Source organism: Aphidius gifuensis, linkage group LG6 (genome assembly GCF_014905175.1).
Source record: "Aphidius gifuensis isolate YNYX2018 linkage group LG6, ASM1490517v1, whole genome shotgun sequence".
NCBI classification, from domain to species: Eukaryota; Metazoa; Arthropoda; class Insecta; order Hymenoptera; family Braconidae; genus Aphidius; species Aphidius gifuensis.
Genome location: NC_057793.1, coordinates 8005584 through 8025730, shown reverse-complemented (window position 1 = coordinate 8025730; position 20147 = coordinate 8005584). Strand labels below are relative to the sequence as shown.

Sequence of the window (20147 nt, the reverse complement as noted above, 5' to 3'; positions counted from 1 at the left end):
ACTAGGTTCATATAAAAAAAAAACTAGTGCTACTTGATTGGTGAACAGTATGCGTTTTATTAAACAGCAATGAGTATGATAAAAAAAAATATATAAAATAAAATAAATAAACATAGTTGGTGTAAAGCTAACGATCCCCAGGGGGCTTTTATAACGTGAAACAGTAACCTGCAACGAATCTCTAAATTTGTAACTCTCATCCCTTTGGTAGGTGAACGTTGTTATTTCATGAAAACCACACGAAATTACATGGTATATTATATTCAAGACTGAACTCTATATATCAACAATCTCACAACTTGGTCAAACTTTTAAAATTACACAGCTTATAATATTTTGTTATTATTATTTTTAATTATTCTTCTGTTTTAAAATGTTTTTTTGTTTTAATTTTTTTTTTTTTCACGTATTAAATCGATTGAATGTAGATAACACTGTCAACTTGATAGATAAAAAAATACATCGCGTGTGTAAGAGTTGTTTTTTTTTTTTTTCAAAATGATTTATCAACCGAAAACTGACAATATCAAAAATAAAAAAAAAATATAAATAATATTTAAAAATAGAAACAAAGAAATCAGTGACGACAAATCGTTTAGGTTATCAAATTTATATACCGTTTTTTATGTTCTGTTATGTTAACATGTAAAACTTTCTCGTTGTATTTTTTATCGATATTAATGCCAACATGTATTCACACACACAAAATCAATTGTAATATATTTTATCGCTGAGAAATTATAATAGTATTGGTGTATAAACAAACCGGAAAATTTGATCTTTCAACGTTCAATCAATCATATTAAAAGTAAGTTTCAATCAGCTCAAAACATCTCACTATGTGTTTTTTTTTTTTTTTTTTTTTCTCTGTCCTCAATTCATGTAACAAGTATTGATTTTGTAAACATAAATTTTTAATATTCTACTTTCAAATTTACAGTAAAAAAAAATATTACAATTTAAAATTAAAAAAACAAATAAATAAATAAACAAGAATACAGTGTTTTGTGGTTTCATTAACCTAGATAAAATTTGTAATTAAAAAACTTGTAATTATCATTAAGCTAAATCTCATTGATAAAAAAAAAAAATATAAGAAACTCAGCTTTTTTCTTTGAAGCTAGTTTTAAAATCAATCATTTCATTTTAATAATTAAAATACATCAAAATAAAATTATCTCTAAAGTTAAACTGATTAATTTCAAATTTTTAAATATTTTTAAAAATTATTTAAGCTTCAAAGTTCCTTCCAGAGTTTAATTTAATTTTTATTTTAATATTTTTCAACCTTTATGAATAAAAAAATAATAACTATAAAAGTTGCAATCATTTTTTTAATAACAAAAAAAAAAAAGTAAAATTTAATAATAAAATTGATACAGTCAACAGCCAGCATGTTGTTCAATTTCATATGCATAAACTTTTCTGTATGGCATTAAACAAGAATTAGCTATAATAGTTATTGCATATATTGAAAATATTATACCTGTATATGTATATAATAAACACATGGATAATTTGGTTGAGTCGTTGTCGTTGTTTGCCACGAGAAACAAGATCGACACTCTGTGTGTATGCATATCAATACATACAATTTAAGACCCGCAAGCATTGCCAACTATGCATTGAATATTTGCACATTGATATATACATATCCCGTTACTAGCCACTATATTACAAACTGATCAATATGTATACACAACATGCATCTCAATACAGCATCAATATTATAGCTCAAACAATAAAACAAAATTCATTTGAAAATTTAATAATTTTTTTACTTTTATCTCTATGTATTTTCAAAGCTTTGTGTTAATTATTGTTTAAATTTTTTTTTTCAATTTATATATACCAATAAAAACGAGAAAAATTTACTTTTTTTTATTTCTTTTTATCAATAACATTGATATGTTTTTTATTAATTTTTATTTTGCAAAAATTAAAAAAAATTATTGATAAAAATATATAGAAATTTTTAAAAAACAAAAAAAAAATTATTTTATCATTATTGAAATAATTGATGGTATGTAATATCAATTCATGATGGGCTACATTTGCTTTGACTCATATAGTATATATGTATGTATTTTATATTTATATATATAGGTATAATAATGCTGGTGATGTGGTCTCAGAGAGCTGGTTCCTCGTTCGTTCAATTAAATTAATTAATCGACACTGCCACACTGGTGCAGTCTGCACACAAATTTATATTTTATATAGATGTTATATATTATTCACCTAAAGTTCACAATTTTATCATGGTCTGTGTGATATTTTTACACACACATATTAACGATTTAATGTAGTTATATATATGAGACTGCTCTTTTCAAATCTATCAACGTCCTGGTTGAAAGAGAAAAAAAAAAAAGTATATATAATTTGATTATCAACGAAAACGTAAATAGAATAAATCTTGAGGTCTTGAATATATTATCAAAAAATTTATCTTAATATATACTTAAATTAAATTGTAGTATTTTATTTTTTTATAGATCAAATGGAAATAAATTTGATAATTAATTTGTTATTTAATTTTCTTTTTTTTTATAATGAAATTATGTAGTTTTGATATTTTAAAATTGAATAGATATGACAGTGAAAAATTAATAAATTTAAGACATATAGTAAATGAGAAATTGGACATAAGATCGATGAGTTTGTCTGAAAGATATATGAATAAAAAAATTAAAAGGATTGAAATTTAATTTGAAAAAAAGATAAAAGATGAGGACAATTGGACACGTCTCGCCTACTGGATTGTTTCAGTGATGATGATACACACTTGGGGAAAAGTAACATGAAACGAATAGATGATAGGAAAATAAATATAAAAAAATGAATAGAAAATAAAATGACGAGAAGTGAAAGGCGTTGGCTACAATTCCTGAGACACGAGCATCACGCAGAACACGAGATCAATCATCGTGACTTTTAAATTTTGTCCTTTCACAATTTATCTATCAACCTGTGTGTAGGTGTACTATATATATGCACTATCACATTGGGCTTAAAAAAGCGTAAGTGCTGAGAAAAAAAAAAAACAATTTTCTTTATTTTCAAGTTTTACAAAAGCGTATCTCCATATTTATTTTCGCCACAATTTTTTTATCATTTTTTTTTTTTTTTTTTTTGTTTTACGTTATGCAAACAATGCAAAAAAATAATTAAAATTAAAAAAAAAAAAAAAAACGTATGTATTTGTTGATAATGTTAAACAGACGTATCTCCATTGACTTGGTAATTTTTACCTTTAATTTTTTAAATATTTAAATGTGAAAAAAGCGCATGTCAAATTGACATATTTCTCGTTGCTGTTAATCATGCTGGAGATACGCCTATTTACTTTTAACACATGTGACATACGTCTTTTTACTATTGATAAATTTTTAACTACTAATAATCTTGTAGTGTGATAGAAAATTCATTTGCCAAAACAATTTTTAATCATACCTTTTTTGACCTTTCAAAAATAAAAAAAAAAAAAACGAAAAAGGGCACCTATATACTTTTTCTCTTTTAATGCAATGATATATCATCATAAAACTTATCATATAAAAGCATACAATGTGCGTGTAAGTTTGTGGTTGAATAAGTAAAGAAAAAAGAAGAAAAAAAAATAGTAGCAGTAAACTCGGATAAGAATGTTATAAAATGGCTAGAGAGAAGTAGAGCTCAAGTTGGTTGAAAGCGAGCAAGATCTGCGTTAGCCTTGCTCTGTCTGAATTCCCGAAGGATATATCAAAGCGTCAGGATGAACAAAGACAGGTGATATTACGACCTCGGGGAGGCAAATATCTTATTCTTTTTTTTATTTTTTGTTATTTTCTTCTTTCTCTTCGTCCTCGTCGACTCAGAATCATCCAGAGTATCAGCATAGAGGTCGATGTCTTTTATCCTGCATATTCTTCATCTTTCTTATTCTCATCTATATAATATTTCATCTCTTTTACTAACTCTTACTAGATTCATCTATAACTAACCCTCTCTCTTTTCTATATCAAAAAAAAATATACATATATATTCAACATGGTGTATCTTGAGCATCCGTAACGCAAGACTTGCATCCAATCGTCAATTCAATTCATACCACGTATATATACCGAGATTTAACTCCGCAAGCTCGTTATAGATTCTACATCAATTTTTATTTTTTATTTTTTTACAACATAGTCGAATAAAAATCATTCTTTATAACCCTCATTTCCGCAAATTTAACATATAAATATAACCAGAGTACATATACAACTTTAGAGTGTTGAATTTTTTTGTTAAATTTATAATTTACAAAAAATAATAAAAAAATTCTGTTTTAATATATAAAGATAATAATAAAAATATTTTACGTATTTTTATATAGTTGTTGAAATATTTGATGAAAAATAATTGAATTATTATATTATTGAGAATAAGGGTTAATTATTTGAGGGTTTATATGAAGAATTCAAGTGTTAACTCTTAAATGGTTTTGAATAAAAGCATTGAATATGAAGTGACGTCATGGAAAATTATTCTGATCAATATATAGACACACGTATTGTCTATATATTCATAGTCTATATGTATAAGTGTATAATTTATACATATATATATGTATGATCCAAGAGATTGAGAGGGTAGATTCAGTTCACTTCGAGTGGCAATAAGCAATAAGCATTGTCCAAGCATAACGTATGTGTTTTTGTCTGTGCATGTGGATGAAAGGATGAAAGACGAGGGTCTCTGACAATCAATTCAGCCCTACTGAGAGAGAGTGAAGATATATTTTTAACTGAACGTTATATGCATTCATATATCTGTATGTGAAATATTGAAAGACCAATAAAAAATATTCCATGAATATTTAAAAAGCACTCTATTCTGAATATATAAAACAATTAAAGCCAAAGAAATGAGATGAATAATATATTTTATTAATTTATAGATTATAGATCAAATGAAAAATTTGATGAAAAACAATTAAATTGAGCAGATAATTTATAAAATTGTTTAATGATATTAAGGTAAGCAAATAAATTTATTTATTTTTTATTTGCATTTTAGCTAGATGTATATTAAAGTAAATGAAATATTAAGTAATTTTTTTTTAAACAATTTTGCAATGACCTGTAATATATGTTTATTTTTTTGATGATTAATTAAATTTGGAAATAAATTCATGGAGTCGGCGGTTTTTTAATAATAGACCTGTTAGATATTCAATTGAGCTCAGGGATAATTTTTAGTTTTTAAAAGTAGTCTGATGATTGGACAAGTCGAATGAATAAATTTATAAATAAAAAGTATTTAACATTTTTCAAGTGTGCAATAAATCATTTAATATTAATCTTTGAATTTTGTGGCTAAAATAAACAGCATTATTATTTTGTTTTTTTTTTTCCATCAAAATATAAAATTTATCAACGAAACTTGTTTTTGACTTGCATTGTTGGACGCAATGTTAAATTCCCATTGAGATTTAAATTTTTATTATTAAATAATAAAATATTTTTTAGATTAGCAGAAAACCTACACATAGATGGTATTTAAAAAAATTAAAAAATAAAACTTTATTAGATAAAACGACAATTATTTGAGACAGTAAAATTTCATCTCAAAATTATTTGTAAATTGGTTAATTAAATTATTGAAAGACAAAAAAAATAATTATTCTTTCCATCAGTATCACGTTGAATATGCCAGTCTTTGATTATTAATTAATTTTTTTAAATCTACTAAAATCAAAATTTAAAGATTTATTTCACTTGAATAATAGAGAAAAATATTTTAGACAAAAGTATTATCGTTCAGGAGGCCATGAGACCACCTCAAGTATAATATTTTATAGATAAAAATAATTTATGAAGCAATGTTCTACTTATGATTAGTAATATAGACCAGAGACATTTAAATGATTCATTTAACGCCATAATAAAATATTAAAAGATATATATTAAAGTTGATTACATTGAATACTGCTTGGAAATAAATAATGGAATAAAGTGGATGATGCCAAATGGGCCGTTGCGACCAATCTCTTTTTTCAAACCCTCTTATCCTTTACAACTTTCATCCTAAAACTCCATCCTTCATCAGCCCATATCGGATATGGCTGATGCCATTTATACGTCGACGACAAAACGCGACGTCAGAGACTTTCCATATATATAAATATACAAGAGTAAAAGAGACGAATTTAGTATCAAGAAAAGAGAAGAAAGAGCTTTTATCTTGACTTGATTTATGAGGGTAAAGTTCGCATTTACAGCATCAGAATTAAAGTGTACAGGCTTTATTTATATTCTTATACATAGTATAGGCTTAATGTTTACTGGTGTTGTTTTATATAAATGTTAAACTATGAAAATTTTGTACCTATTTACATACATATTATAAATTTATATATATTTTGTAAATTTTTCATTTGTAAGTGATGTGTATACATACAGTTAGTTATACACATAAAAGTTTCTCAAAGAAAATGTACAAGGATGATGAAAATAGAAAGAAAAAATAAAATAAAATAAATAAGAAGCTTTATTTCTACTTGTGCCAAAATGTATATACATGAAACTTTTAGTAAAAGCATCAATGGCCACGTGTCGATGCTTGAGTATTATGCAAAAATAAATAAAACAAAAAACAAGTAATAAATTCGATAGTAAATTTAGGAGTTTAGGTAAATAAAAAAGACGTTCGTAGTTGGGTATAATTATGGAGTGGGGAAAAATTGATTTATAATAAAGTGGGGATAATAAAGAGAGGGGGAATAATATAGCACAGAGTGTGAAATGGTATACGACAACGAAGACGTACGGCAGAGCGTTAACGAGCTTTTTCTAAAATGTGTATATAGATAAATTTTCGCGGGTCATATTTTTAAACTGCCACATTATCAAGCTCTATATTCTTAAGATAATTTTAACTGGTACATTGTGTACATTCCCTCATTTTTTTCCTCCTCTTTTCTCTTATACATTCTCGGTATAAAAATATTATATGGATTTTTTTTTTTTTTATTTAATTCTTTCATCTTTGCAAGAGACTTTTTTTTTTTTCTTTTATTATTTTTCATTCTCTTTTATTGTTCCCAGGAGATATTTTTTTTTTTCTTTGCTCGCATCGTTGGATGGGGAAAAAAGGATTTGCTACCGAATGGTGTGTATATGTATACATATATAACTAAAAAAGATAAGAGAATAAAGAAACGACAAATCCTTGGGTCTCGACGAAATCACCAATTTTTCGCTTGAAACTTGGTTCGACGCTCACGTTGTCCTATTTCCCGTTGCATTTTTTATTTTTTTATTTTATTTTCATTTCATATATTCCGACAATTTATAAAATTCAGGCGAATAAATAATACCCAATACAATTCCAACACTAATATTCAACATCTCTTTATATCTTATCTTGTTTTTTTTATTGTACAATTATTTTTTTTATAAAAAAATTATTATTTTTCATTTTTTAAAAAGCATATCTTTACAGATCATCAGAAAATAAAGCTACTATACAAACAAAAGCAAAAATAATAATTTTTTTAAAAGTGAAAATATATGAATGAATGGCAAAAAAAAAAAAATAAAAGAAATTGTAGAAAGAATAAAATATAACAAAAAAAATATGAAAAAAAAGGGTTGAAAATATATAGGGAAATATTTGGTATGACAATAGCGATGAATTGGTATTATTCCGCAAGATAATAAATGGAGCGTCAATAGAGTAGCGCTAAATAGGAAAAGAGATGTTTTATTTATTATTTTTTTCATTTATATAAAATATTTTTTGTTGTTGGAAATAATAAAAAATTGGCATTTGGCCGCAACTTTGGTCCATGGACTCGTGGCAGTCGTTTGTCCAGCGTGCCACGATGGTTTGGCATAATGCCAAATTTCAAATGGTAGAGACGGCTTGGTGCAGATTAGTGTCCTACCACCCATTTACTCAACCCACTATTCTATCTCATCATTTTCAAACCCCAAACTACCTCAAAAACCAACTGGAAATTCCTGTGGTTTGTATGCTATCGGTGTTGCCATACCGCTACACCAATGTGTCCTCCCAATATTTAGTCGAGCGACCAGTACGATTAGCTGATATTAACGGCTATCAGTGACAATGTCTATTCTTTATACTCGACAACTATATACACTTGTTTGTCCAACAAAATATGTACATTATATTTGAAAAAAAAAAAAAAAAACATTTCAATTATTTTTTATCGACTCAAACTTTATTAAACAAAATATTTGGTTTATTTTTTAATATTTATTTTTAATTTTCAAAAATTGTTTGTTGTATTTTTTATTTATTTATAATATTTACAAAAACCATGTTTCGAATAAAAAGCAATTAATTAATGAATATTTTTTTTTATTTGAAAATATAATAAAAAAAAAATTTTTCAATTTAAAAACATTATTTTATGGCAAAATAATTTTTTATTTTTTGTCATATGACAAAGTTAAAAATGTGTGATGCAAAAAATTAGATTTTTTATTATTATTATTTATCAATGTATGACGTGCCTCGAGCAATGATATATCATAGTGAGAGAGGGGTAAACTCATCGACCCAGGAAATACCTCACATTTCAGTCTGACTGGCAACCGGGTTCTCTACTGCCAACGACTCAAAGCCCGGAACGTAAAAAAAAAAAAAAAAAATATAATTAGAAAAAATAAAATGCTACATCTGTACATCAGATATTACAGAAAAAAAAAAAATTAATAAAAAAAAAAAAAAGGAATGAACAATAAAAAATTCAAGCGAACGCATGTGAGACAAAAAAATAGTAATGAAATTTTATGTACAACATAAATACATTTATGCTTACATAATTATTAACAAGGATATATTTTAAAATGAAAAACAAAAAAATTGACAAGTAATTAGAAGTATTTTAAAAATTGATAATTTAAGCATGTCATTTGCCACGCGATACTTCCTACTGGCGTTTAATTAACGAATGATTCATCAGCACCATCATGAATAGAGGGTTTGAAAATTGTATCTTGCTATTATATTGCTGAAAGTCACGCACTAAACTACTGTATTATTATCATTATTATATTGTCAAAGTATCGTGATGAAGTGGTGCATAACCCACCCAACGAGTCATCGTATTTTTAAAACTAGCCATTGATTCATACCCATTAAGTGTACAGTCACTTATTTTTCGATTGAAACACTGATTGCAATGCGTCACTCACAACAACGTATATATACCAATCAATGCCAACATATTATACTTTAATTTTTTATTTTTAATGTATTTTTTCAATACAGTAGATTATATGCCATTTATATAATTGTAAATTGAGTGTGCTTGTTTAGTTTGGTATTTAGAATTTGAGATATACCTATATTTTTTATTTAATTATGTATATAGTATTTTGATTATTAAAATTGAAAAAATTAATTTAATTTGAAATTTTGAGTGATAGAATACACTGGTTAAATGTAAAACTAAAATTTTTATCAGTAAAACATTTGTTTTTTTTTTTCTTTTTATTTATTTTCTTTTTTCAAGTAGAAAAACTTTTTTTTCATCAGACAAATTGAATCAACAGTTTTGATTATTGCTTACTATGATAGCCATCAGTGAAAAAAAAAAAAATTGTATTTTTATATTTTTCAAACAGATTTTAGTATTTATAATTGAAAATAAAATTTATTTATCAACTTTTATTATTTAAAACTTGAAATAAATATTATAAATATTTTCAAAATTAAATAATTAAACAAATAAATATAAAAATATAAAACCAAGTTTTTTAAAAATTTCTTAAATTACATTTTCAATATTTATTTAACAAATTTTAAAATTCACAATTAAATATCATCTCAAAATTAAATTCATTCCTTCAATTATAATATTTAAAAAAATATCTCGAATTTTTTTTAAATTAAAAAAGACAACATCGATAAAAAAAAAAAAAAAACAAACATGAAATTCATTTATTTTTTATGAATGACATATGAAAGTTTAATCCGACCAACGAAAGTTTATAATCGTTTTTTATATTCCACCAGCAATATACCATTTTGTTTTTTATTATTATTAAATATGTCGATATAAAAAAATAGAAAAATTTTTTATCTAAAACTCTATTTAATATTTTATATACATAATTTCAAACAAGTTTTTTTTATTTTTTTTTTCTATATAACAGTGATGAATAAAGTATATACGTATTGATCTTGTCGCCTTTCAGCTAATGCCTTCGGTATAATATGTGCAAGAGTATGAAAACTGTCGATTGCGCGACGATGCGTATCTATGACAGGTGTTTGCCTCTGGGGATTATACTTATATACACACTACATTATAAAAAACATATACACACAGTTGAATAAATATATGTGTATTTAATGCAACAAGCTAGATTCGTTCAAGTCAACCAAGTTGAGAAAGTTTTAACTCAACTAACCAACGTTTGCTTAACGAGCTTAGAAACAAATATACAAACATATACCAACAAAAATATAAATTGATAAAGTATCTTTGAGATCTGTTCAACATAAAACAAAAAAATATATATAGTTTTCGCACTTTTGACCCATATTTCATTATTCAAGTACGACTATTATTTTTTTTTTTCTTTCAAATATGGCAACTATATTCAATGTTATACATGAAAATTTATTTATATGGATTTAAACATAAATTTTTATAGCTTAAACTTTTATGATCTAGTTGGCTTTATTTTTTATTATTTTTATTTTTTCAAATGTACAAGAAAAGGTTAAGTTATCTGTTGTAATAAAATTATTACATTTATTTGAAAATATATTTGAGAAAAAAAAATAAATAAAAGCGCTTTTGAAATAAGATAAAATTTAGTGTAAATGTTAAAAACAATATGGATGTATCAAAAACACCTGTAGAGTTTAAAAATGGTTTTTTCCTCGACAAACGAATGAATTTTCTATTTTTAAAATGTTTAATAAAAATACAAAAAAAAAAAGCATTACTTGTGGTTTATCTAATTTACTTGTTCTTTGTTGGTTTATTTATTTTATATTTTATGGAAAAAATAAATAAATAAATAAATAAATAAATAAATAAATAAATAAACAAAAATGAAAAATTATATAAAATAAAAAAAGGAAAAAAAATTGAGTTAATATTTGAAAAGCTTCACATTAGATTAATAAAAAAAAAATGTCAGTTCAAAGTAAAATGATTTATTATCCGTAGATGTATGTTTGACATTATTTTTTATATATCTTTTGTCTATTAGTTATTTTTTTTTTTCAATATACAATTTGTATAATTGAAATACACAAATAAAAAAAAATTTAATTAATTAAAATAGAGTAAAAAAAAAAAATAAACTTACGATGTTTGATGTGCAGTCTAGGTAGTGGATCAAGTGGCCATGCAATGGATTGACCAATGAGGCCAAGCAAAGCCGATAAAATTGATAAAATTGCAATCATTTTGATTAGCAATTGAAAAAAAAAAAATATAAATAAAGTAAAAAAAAAAATAAATATATATGGCTTAGCGAATGAACACTCGCTTATTCTCCATCGTTGCCATCAGTGTATCAATTAATTAACAAATTAATCTGAAACATAAAACATTGAAAAATATATAAATTATTATTATCAATTATAGAGCAATTAAATGTGTAAATTACATGATTCTTTAGATGGATTTTTCCAACTTTAGATATTTTTTTTTTTTATAGAAAAAGTATAAAAGACTAATGAGCACTAACAAGTAATGAGTTACGAGAATTTGTATATAGAAATTGAATTGAAACTTTAAAGCTGGCCATACATTATGCAGTGACACTAAGTACAAACTCCTAATCAGTTTTTTCTTTATTTATTTTTTTATTTTTTTCATGTGCCTAAAGACTTTAGAGTTTGTTATATATATTTATATTCAATTTAAAGTCTTGAAATACACTTGTCAACAATGAAAAACAATCAACACAATTACGCAAGAATTTTTATACTAAATAAAAATAAATAAGACAAAATTATTTAGAAAAAAAACTCGCGGAATTTATTAAACAGATAAACACTTTTTTTAATCATCAATTTTAGAGCAATTATTTTTTTTTATTATATAATTTACCAATCAACAAAATTAAATGAACTTTCTTTTAATATTTCATGTAATTAATGTGAAATTTCTTATAAATTAAATTTTAGAAAATATTAAAAAAATAAAAAATATATTTTTAATAATTCGAAAAGAATATTCATTAAAAATATTGGTCATAGTTATCAATCAATACACTCAAATTGTGCAAGCCATTAATTTTAATGACCGAAAAATAAAAAAATCTGCAAAATTTATAACCCAGAAAATTTTAAAAAAATAAATACACATTTTTTTTTCTCAATTGTGAAATAAAATTGGTGACATTTTTGTGTATATATATGTCATCAATTAATATATGTAAAATATATTGGATAAAAAGAAACGAGTGTGTGTCAAAAATGTACTTTTTTTATTTAATTTTTTTAAAAAATGCGAACAGTAACTTTCTCTTTGAAGATTCATCTTTTTTTTTTGTAAATCACGCAATAAATTTTTAAATTTTCAACACATATATATAATTTTTTTTAATTCCGCTACTTTCGCTGTAGCCCTTGTATTAATACGATGACTTTATTTATCCATTTCAATAAAAAATACGTCATAAAACTTGGATTTCGTCGTTGAAATTTTGAGCAATTTAAAACGATAGATTTTTTTTTGTTCAATAAAACAAAATAGCTTGTTTTTATTGGTAAATTTTAGACGTTAAAGGGAGCTTTATATATCTGCCTTGAATTTTCTGTAAGCCATCAACAAAAATATATACTTTTGTCTTTAATAAATCGCGAATTATTATGTCTATAAAAGATTGATGCTTGCGCAATGAAATGACCCGTCAACTGATATTATTAATTTTAATATTTTTTTTTTTCTATTTTTCTATTATTTCAGTGCATATATGGTTTATCTAAAAGTCATATTATATACAGTTTAATATATACAAAAACGTATAACAATATAACTGCAAACAATACAGGTAAGCACCTCATTAAGATGATACTGCAATTTTATGATTTTAGCAACGTTATATTAAATTGCGATAATAAAAGACAAGGTTTTAAGATCCATTGTTAAAACTTTGAAAAGATATTACCTTAACTTCAATTCACTCACCTTCGTTGATATATAATTTTTAAACTAACATTAACATTATATGTGACTTTAACTATTTACACAATGAGCTCAAATAATTTTAATCTAACTATATAACTTGATATTATATTATTCATTTTAATTTCAAATATAATAGTTTATCAAGTAATTAATAATTTTAAATTAAGTGGATAATTTTTAATTAGTTTTAGCATTAATTTTAAGCACAATTAAATTATATTTGAAATATAAAAATATTATTTTTCCTTGTTATTTAAATAAAATTATATTTACAATTGTTTGGAAAAATTTTTAAACAAGTTTTTTCAATTATTTTTTGTAAATGTTGGGATATTAATTATGATGGAATTTTATTTTTTTATATTAAAAACTTTATAATTGAATTTTTAATAATAAATAATTTACTGCATATGAAATTTTATAATATTAGATACTTAGTAGGCTTGATGAATGTGAACATCAATGATTCAAAGGGGTATAATACAAAGCTTTTGAAAATAATACGTGAATAGAATTTATATAAACTTGATTCGCGTAATTTGCGTCACCGAACGAATGCGGTTCCCGATTACGGATAAAGCATGTGAATTTTAAATTGAATAGAGCATACTGCTGGACTAAATCGGCAACAATCGGACGTGACTCGCTCGCGGGTGTATGAAAATCGGATAACAAGAGACCACTCTCCAAATAAATTAACTCTTTTTTTTTTTACAATTTTTAAATTCTCATCCTTCATTTACCCTTTCAAGCCTTTTTTCATGCCTTTATTCGAAAAAAAAAACTCTCGACTTGACTCAATTAATATCGATTGATCAATTACAAATAAATTTAATTATTTTTTGAAAAAAATAAGAAGCAAATTCAACGAGATCCATACCTGCAATTATTGCTTACCACGCAGTTCTTAATTAAAATTAATAAATCAATGTTAATCAAGCCAAATGAACTAGATAGATTTTTTTTTTCTCAATTATAATTTACAATTTGATAGAATAATTATCCCAAATAAAGAAAAAAATAGTCAATTAATATTTCGTCAATAATTTTTCATTAATTTATACAAAAATTAATTTATCATAAAAAAATTTATTTAATATAATTAGTTTACATGATAAATGATTGTTGAAAATATAAAAAAAAAAGTCATCATTTTCCAGTGTTATTTTGATAATAAAAAAATATAAATATAAAGCAATAAAAATCATGTGGTATAAGCGAATAATACGAAACGTGAGAAGATAAATTGAGATTGAAATAAAAAAAAAAATAAAAAAAAAAAATAGTATATTCAAAAGACATCAAAACTCGAGTAGTGTACAATGTCGTGTTGTACATTATACGATGAACCTGTGAACCATTATTCATTGTCCACTGAGAAAATGGAAAATCCATCTGCATCGTTTCGCATTTAGTTTATTTTTTTTTTCTGTACTACTATTCTACTTTTTATTAGAATTTTTTTACTCTTTCATCTATTTCCTTTGCATATGTACATGTCACCTAGAATAAAAAAGGTCATGATATCCATATTTGCTGCAACTATCACAACACATAACATATATATTTTTTTTTAATTAAAAAAAATATAGAAAAATTTTTTTTTTAAATATGAAATTTTTATTTTTTAAGAGTTAATATTACAACGGAGTGTTTTGTATATATCGCAGGTATATGTGGTGGTATATATAATGAGGCCAAATTGTCTTCCTGACTTGAAATGCCTTGAGGATTATATTTGGTGTATATATGTATTATTTTGACTGTCTCATCCCGCGTGGTGATGTGGCAGTTGATATTTAAATTCACTGGTCCCGCACTGAATTTTAAATTAGTTTGAATTATCTTAATAAGGATCCACCGTTCGCATTCGCGCTTACTTTTTTTCATCTTTGTTTCACATTGTCATTTTTGTAAAGTTGTATGTTAAATTACAAATATTATACAAACAAAAACAACAAGATTGAAGGCAATCGCTATTTTTTTTTTTTTTAGCCGATTTGTATGCATTGAATTCAAAACAATGTTGCGTTTTATGGAAAATGAAAATATAATACCGTAAACCAACAAACTATATTCCTAAGAAAATATAACTTTTAAAAGAAAAAAATTTTAATAATAAATATTTACTGCAGATGCATTTATTTTTGTTGAAAAAATTTTATATAAAAAAAAGATTTATTAAAGCTTTTAAGTATTATTAAATAATTAATACTTAAGTGTTGAATAAATGATATAATAATGAAGAATAATTGCAGGTTAAAAAGAAGAAAAAAAAATATTTTAAAAAATTTAATTTTTTTATAAAATGTTGAATTGATATAATTTACTTGAAATTTATACAAATGTGACAAATTGTAGATTGAAAAAAGAAAAAAAAAAAGGAAAAAAATTATGTCGAGGTTTATTTCCAGATAAATTTATCTATTCAATGACATTAAATCAGTATGTGTGTATGTGTGTGTGTATAAAAATATATAAGAGCCAAGTGCTTGTTAAATATTAGTCACTGATAATTGAAATCTACAGAGATAAAAATGAAAAAAAAAAAAAGACATAAATATAAGTGATGATTAGTCAACTTACCCAACCTTATTTAATTGATTTTACGTCATCTATTGAATCATGCATGAAGACAAAATAATTATTGAATCAATATAACGTATAGATAGAAGCTAAGAAGAAATAATTGTATGAATATAACAATCAAGTCTAGTCTATTCAATAAACAACAAAAAAGAAAAGTCTTTTGTAAAAGCAGATGCTGCGTGGAATAATAAATATGGAATAATAAAACCATCATTAAAAACAATAGGTATAGTATACAGTTGCCAACCTATATTCAAGATAAGACAACTATGAAATTATAAAGAATAAAATTGATTTGAAAAATCAATATCGACATACAATTCTACGAATTAATTGCGAAATATTATCATAAATTTATCTATGAAATGTTTTATAAGTGTTTTGATAAATGAGTGATATTTATATGCAGGAAATTAATTATATATAGATATATTTTTAATAAATGTTTTGAGGGCATTAACTGAGTACTATTATTTACAAATCAATCATGTAAAAGAATCTTATATTTACATATATGTCGAGATTTGAAAATATGTATGGCTGTGTACACACTGGCTATCAATATTTATCAGTAATTAATTGTTATAGTTTATTATTTGTACAAATAAAATGATATTTGTTTAACAAACGCAACACATGCGATAAAGTTTTTGCCAAACTATGTGTACGTGTATGTTTTATATGTGAATGAAGATAAAAATTTAGTAGATTATGCTGTTTATAATTTATTTGTTCTGTTTTAGGATTTGAGATCATATGGATTCAACGAATTAAATTATACTTTTGATTTTTTGTCTATTTTAAATTTATTTATTTAATTATAAATAGTATTTTGATTATTAAAATTGGAAAAATTAATTTAATTTGAAATTTTGAGTAATAAAATACACTGGTTAAATGTAAAACTAAAATTTTTATCAGTAAAACATTTGTTTTTTTTGTTTTTTTATTTATTTTCTTTTTTCAAGTAGAAAAACTTTTTTTTCATCAGACAAATTGAATCAACAGTTTTGATTATTGCTTACTATGATAGCCATCAGTGAAAAAAAAAAAATTGTATTTTTATATTTTTCAAACAGATTCTAGTATTTATAATTGAAAATAAAATTTATTTATCAACTTTTATTATTTAAAACTTGAAATAAATATTATAAATATTTTCAAAATTAAATAATTAAACAAATAAATATAAAAATATAAAACCAAGTTTTTTAAAAATTTCTTAAATTACATTTTCAATATTTATTTAACAAATTTTACAATTCACAATTAAATATCATCTCAAAATTAAATTCATTAACATAATTAAAATATTTAAAAAAGAATCTATATAATGTATAACTTTTTCCCGGTGAAAATAAATAATATCACAAGTTTAAAACACCAAAATTCAGCAAATAAATTCAACTGCTAATTCGAAATATTTAAATCTACCAAATAAATATGAAACTAAAATTCCCAGAGTGTATACATATTACGTATATATATTCTATAAATAAAAAAAAACTAATTTCCAACATAAACATATGAAACTGTGCATTATGCAAGAAGATTTATAAAAGTTTTTTTATTGGATCGCTTCAATAATAAAATATTGATAACAATGTATAGTATATTTAGTTTGTCCAACATTATTGACGAAACTTTGTTTCATATATAAACTTAAAATTTTTAAGTTTTATATATTAAATATGTATGTATGTTATATATATACAAGACGTTCTGTCACACTTTTTTTGTCAGCTTGATACCAAACTTCCGGATTATGATAAAATGAGAAAACTTTTACTCTGAGGTAAAACATGACGCATACAGAGTAACTTTAGTCGTATTTTTTTTTTTTTTTTTTTCCTCCCTCATCACATTGTAGATTTATTTTATTTATTTTTATATTTTTTTATACGATTTTCCAGAGTTCTTTCATTTTGTCGGCAAGAATCACAAGACTTTTTGCGAGTCAACAAAGATAAAACAGAGAAAAAGCTCTAAGCGAATATCTATATAGAAAAAAAAATGATAAAAAAAAAAAGGGCTCAACGAGTTTAATACGAAAAAGTTGGCGCTTCACAAGATCCACCAACAGGCGCACCTTTAATTCAATCTCTCTTCTATTGTCATCTCATTCGTTTTTCATTTTTTTTTTTATCCTGTTTTCTGGTAGATGATATATGGCTTGATCGTGTGACAGCCAATATCACTGCAATTTTATTTTTTTTTTAAATTTTATTCTTGTCTAAAATGTTTTTTCTCTTTCACTGTTTTTCAACCCTCAGAATTTATTTTTTCATTATTCTCTCAACCTCTCATATTCTAGCGTTTTTAAAAAAAAAAAAAAAAACTTAATACAAACACAAAAATTTTCGCTCTATTTCACATTTGAATTTTTCATCAGATCTGCAATATGATACGTGAATTCCATTGAAGTATTTGATAAATCAGATATATTTTTTTTTATCCATCAAAAATATTATTTTATATGCAGAGATAAAAATATGTCAAATGAATAAAACTTGATTTTGTCATATTAAATAACAAGATTGTTTTTTTTTTTATATCAATATTTAAAAAAATTACATAATAAAAATTGATGATAAATTTAAAGCTTCATTATATAAGCTCAATTTATTGTTGTTTATAAATTTAAATGTCAAGAATAAATTTTTTTCTCCAACTTACAATACACGTAGATTATTACATTTAAAAAAAAAAAATTTCAACTTAAAAGTATTGCTAAAATTTGAATTTTAAAAATGCACTTTACTTTTTTTTTTTTTTCACTGTGATCGTAAAAAACATCACACATATATTTTTTATCATCGAACATTTTGTTTTTATTTTACGTTAGTCGGAAAATTTATTCAGTGCTTCAGGGTGAATGTAAAAAGAACAAAAGCCATATAGATGAAAGAAAAAAAAAAAAACCCCCCAGGTAAATGAGAAAATAAAAAAGAATAAAATAGAAAAAAAAAAAAGAGTAATAATAAGAATTGTTCATACATGGAAATGATGATATTTCTGATAAAAAATCGAACTCAAAGGTTCCATGTAATCATCGTTATCTCAAGATTTCATAATGAGATATTTAAGAAAAATAAAAAAAAATCCAGTACAGCTCATATCAGTGTATATGACAAACAAAATAACGAAAGAAAAAATAAAATTATATCATGTTGATGTAATACATAAAACAAGTTAAAAAACAAGCTAAATTAAATTAAATTAAAAAAAAACCATAAAAACTTGTTGCTTGTTAGAAAAGTGTTCCCGCTGAGAATAGCTATTTGATCGCAGCTAAAGTAATAAATTGATTAACTCAAACATTGGTAGTAAGGATTGATAGGCAAAAAAAAAAAAAAAATAAAACAAGAAAAAAAAATGATTAAAAAAAAAGGTAAAATTTAAAGAAAAAATAAAATTGTCTGTGTGTAACACATATATCCAATGGGATGGAAATTGGTTTTCCTTTGGGGAAAATATATACAGAAAGTAGAAGGTCGCATACACTTTCCACTTTAGTCTGGACTGTGTAACAATTATACTATATAACCTGTGACTCGAGGAGCTTCCGTAACGGTCTGCGAAATTAAACTCTGTCCGAGCACGATAAATTGTCTGCAGTCACCAAGAAGAAGAAGAAGAAGGATACAGCCTTCATAGAACACACACATGCACATTTATATTAAATACATACACATTTATATTAAGAGAATATTTGCAAGTAGTAGATGTGTGTGCATGATAATGTCACATATACTTTTATGTAGCTATGAATTTTAGTTGAAAATAAACCTTAATATCTATTTGAGTCAGGTATCCTCTCAAAAGGTAAATGATTGAGGAAAATATACGTCAAGCCTTTTACTCACAAATTTGTCCTTAATTTATATATCGATATTTTCACGATACTCGAAGCAGAAATATATTAAATCAATTTTTTTACTTTTATTTTTTTTCATTTATATTCATTATACTAATCCATAATAAGGAAAATAATAATTTTTAAATATATACCTTATAATAAAAAAAAAAAATGTATATTAATAAAAGTTGAAATGAATTTTTAATATTTTTTTTTTATTTATTTGTTTATGTTGGGAAAGAATTGATTTTTGATGTATTTTTAACTGTTTTTTATTTTTTGTCGTGAAAGAGTTGCCGAGAACAGAAGGAAATAGGTAATAAAAATTATTTATTTATTTGTTTGTTTATATTTAATATTTATATTTATTTTGACACGGGTATATCACGCACTGGTACGCATCATGCTTTTGTACCACTGAGAGTGAAATCTCAAATTGCGAAAGTTGATTCGGTGAATGGGTACATAATGTAGGTGCAAAAAAAAAAAAAAAAGGCAAGTAATATAAATCAAGTCATACAAAAGTAGCAGAATTGA

The 20147-nt window shown here is 24.0% G+C and overlaps 1 protein-coding gene across 1 annotated transcript in view; it reads right to left on the bottom strand.

The window, feature by feature from the left end:
• LOC122859308 (semaphorin-1A-like) overlaps positions 1 to 20147 on the bottom strand; it is a 99995-nt gene that overhangs the window by 53211 nt on the left and 26637 nt on the right. The window contains exon 2 of the mRNA XM_044162768.1: positions 11331 to 11561. Within this exon, the coding sequence (XP_044018703.1) occupies positions 11331 to 11430 (100 nt within the window). The 5' untranslated portion in view covers positions 11431 to 11561. The remainder of the gene's footprint in view (positions 1 to 11330; positions 11562 to 20147) is intronic.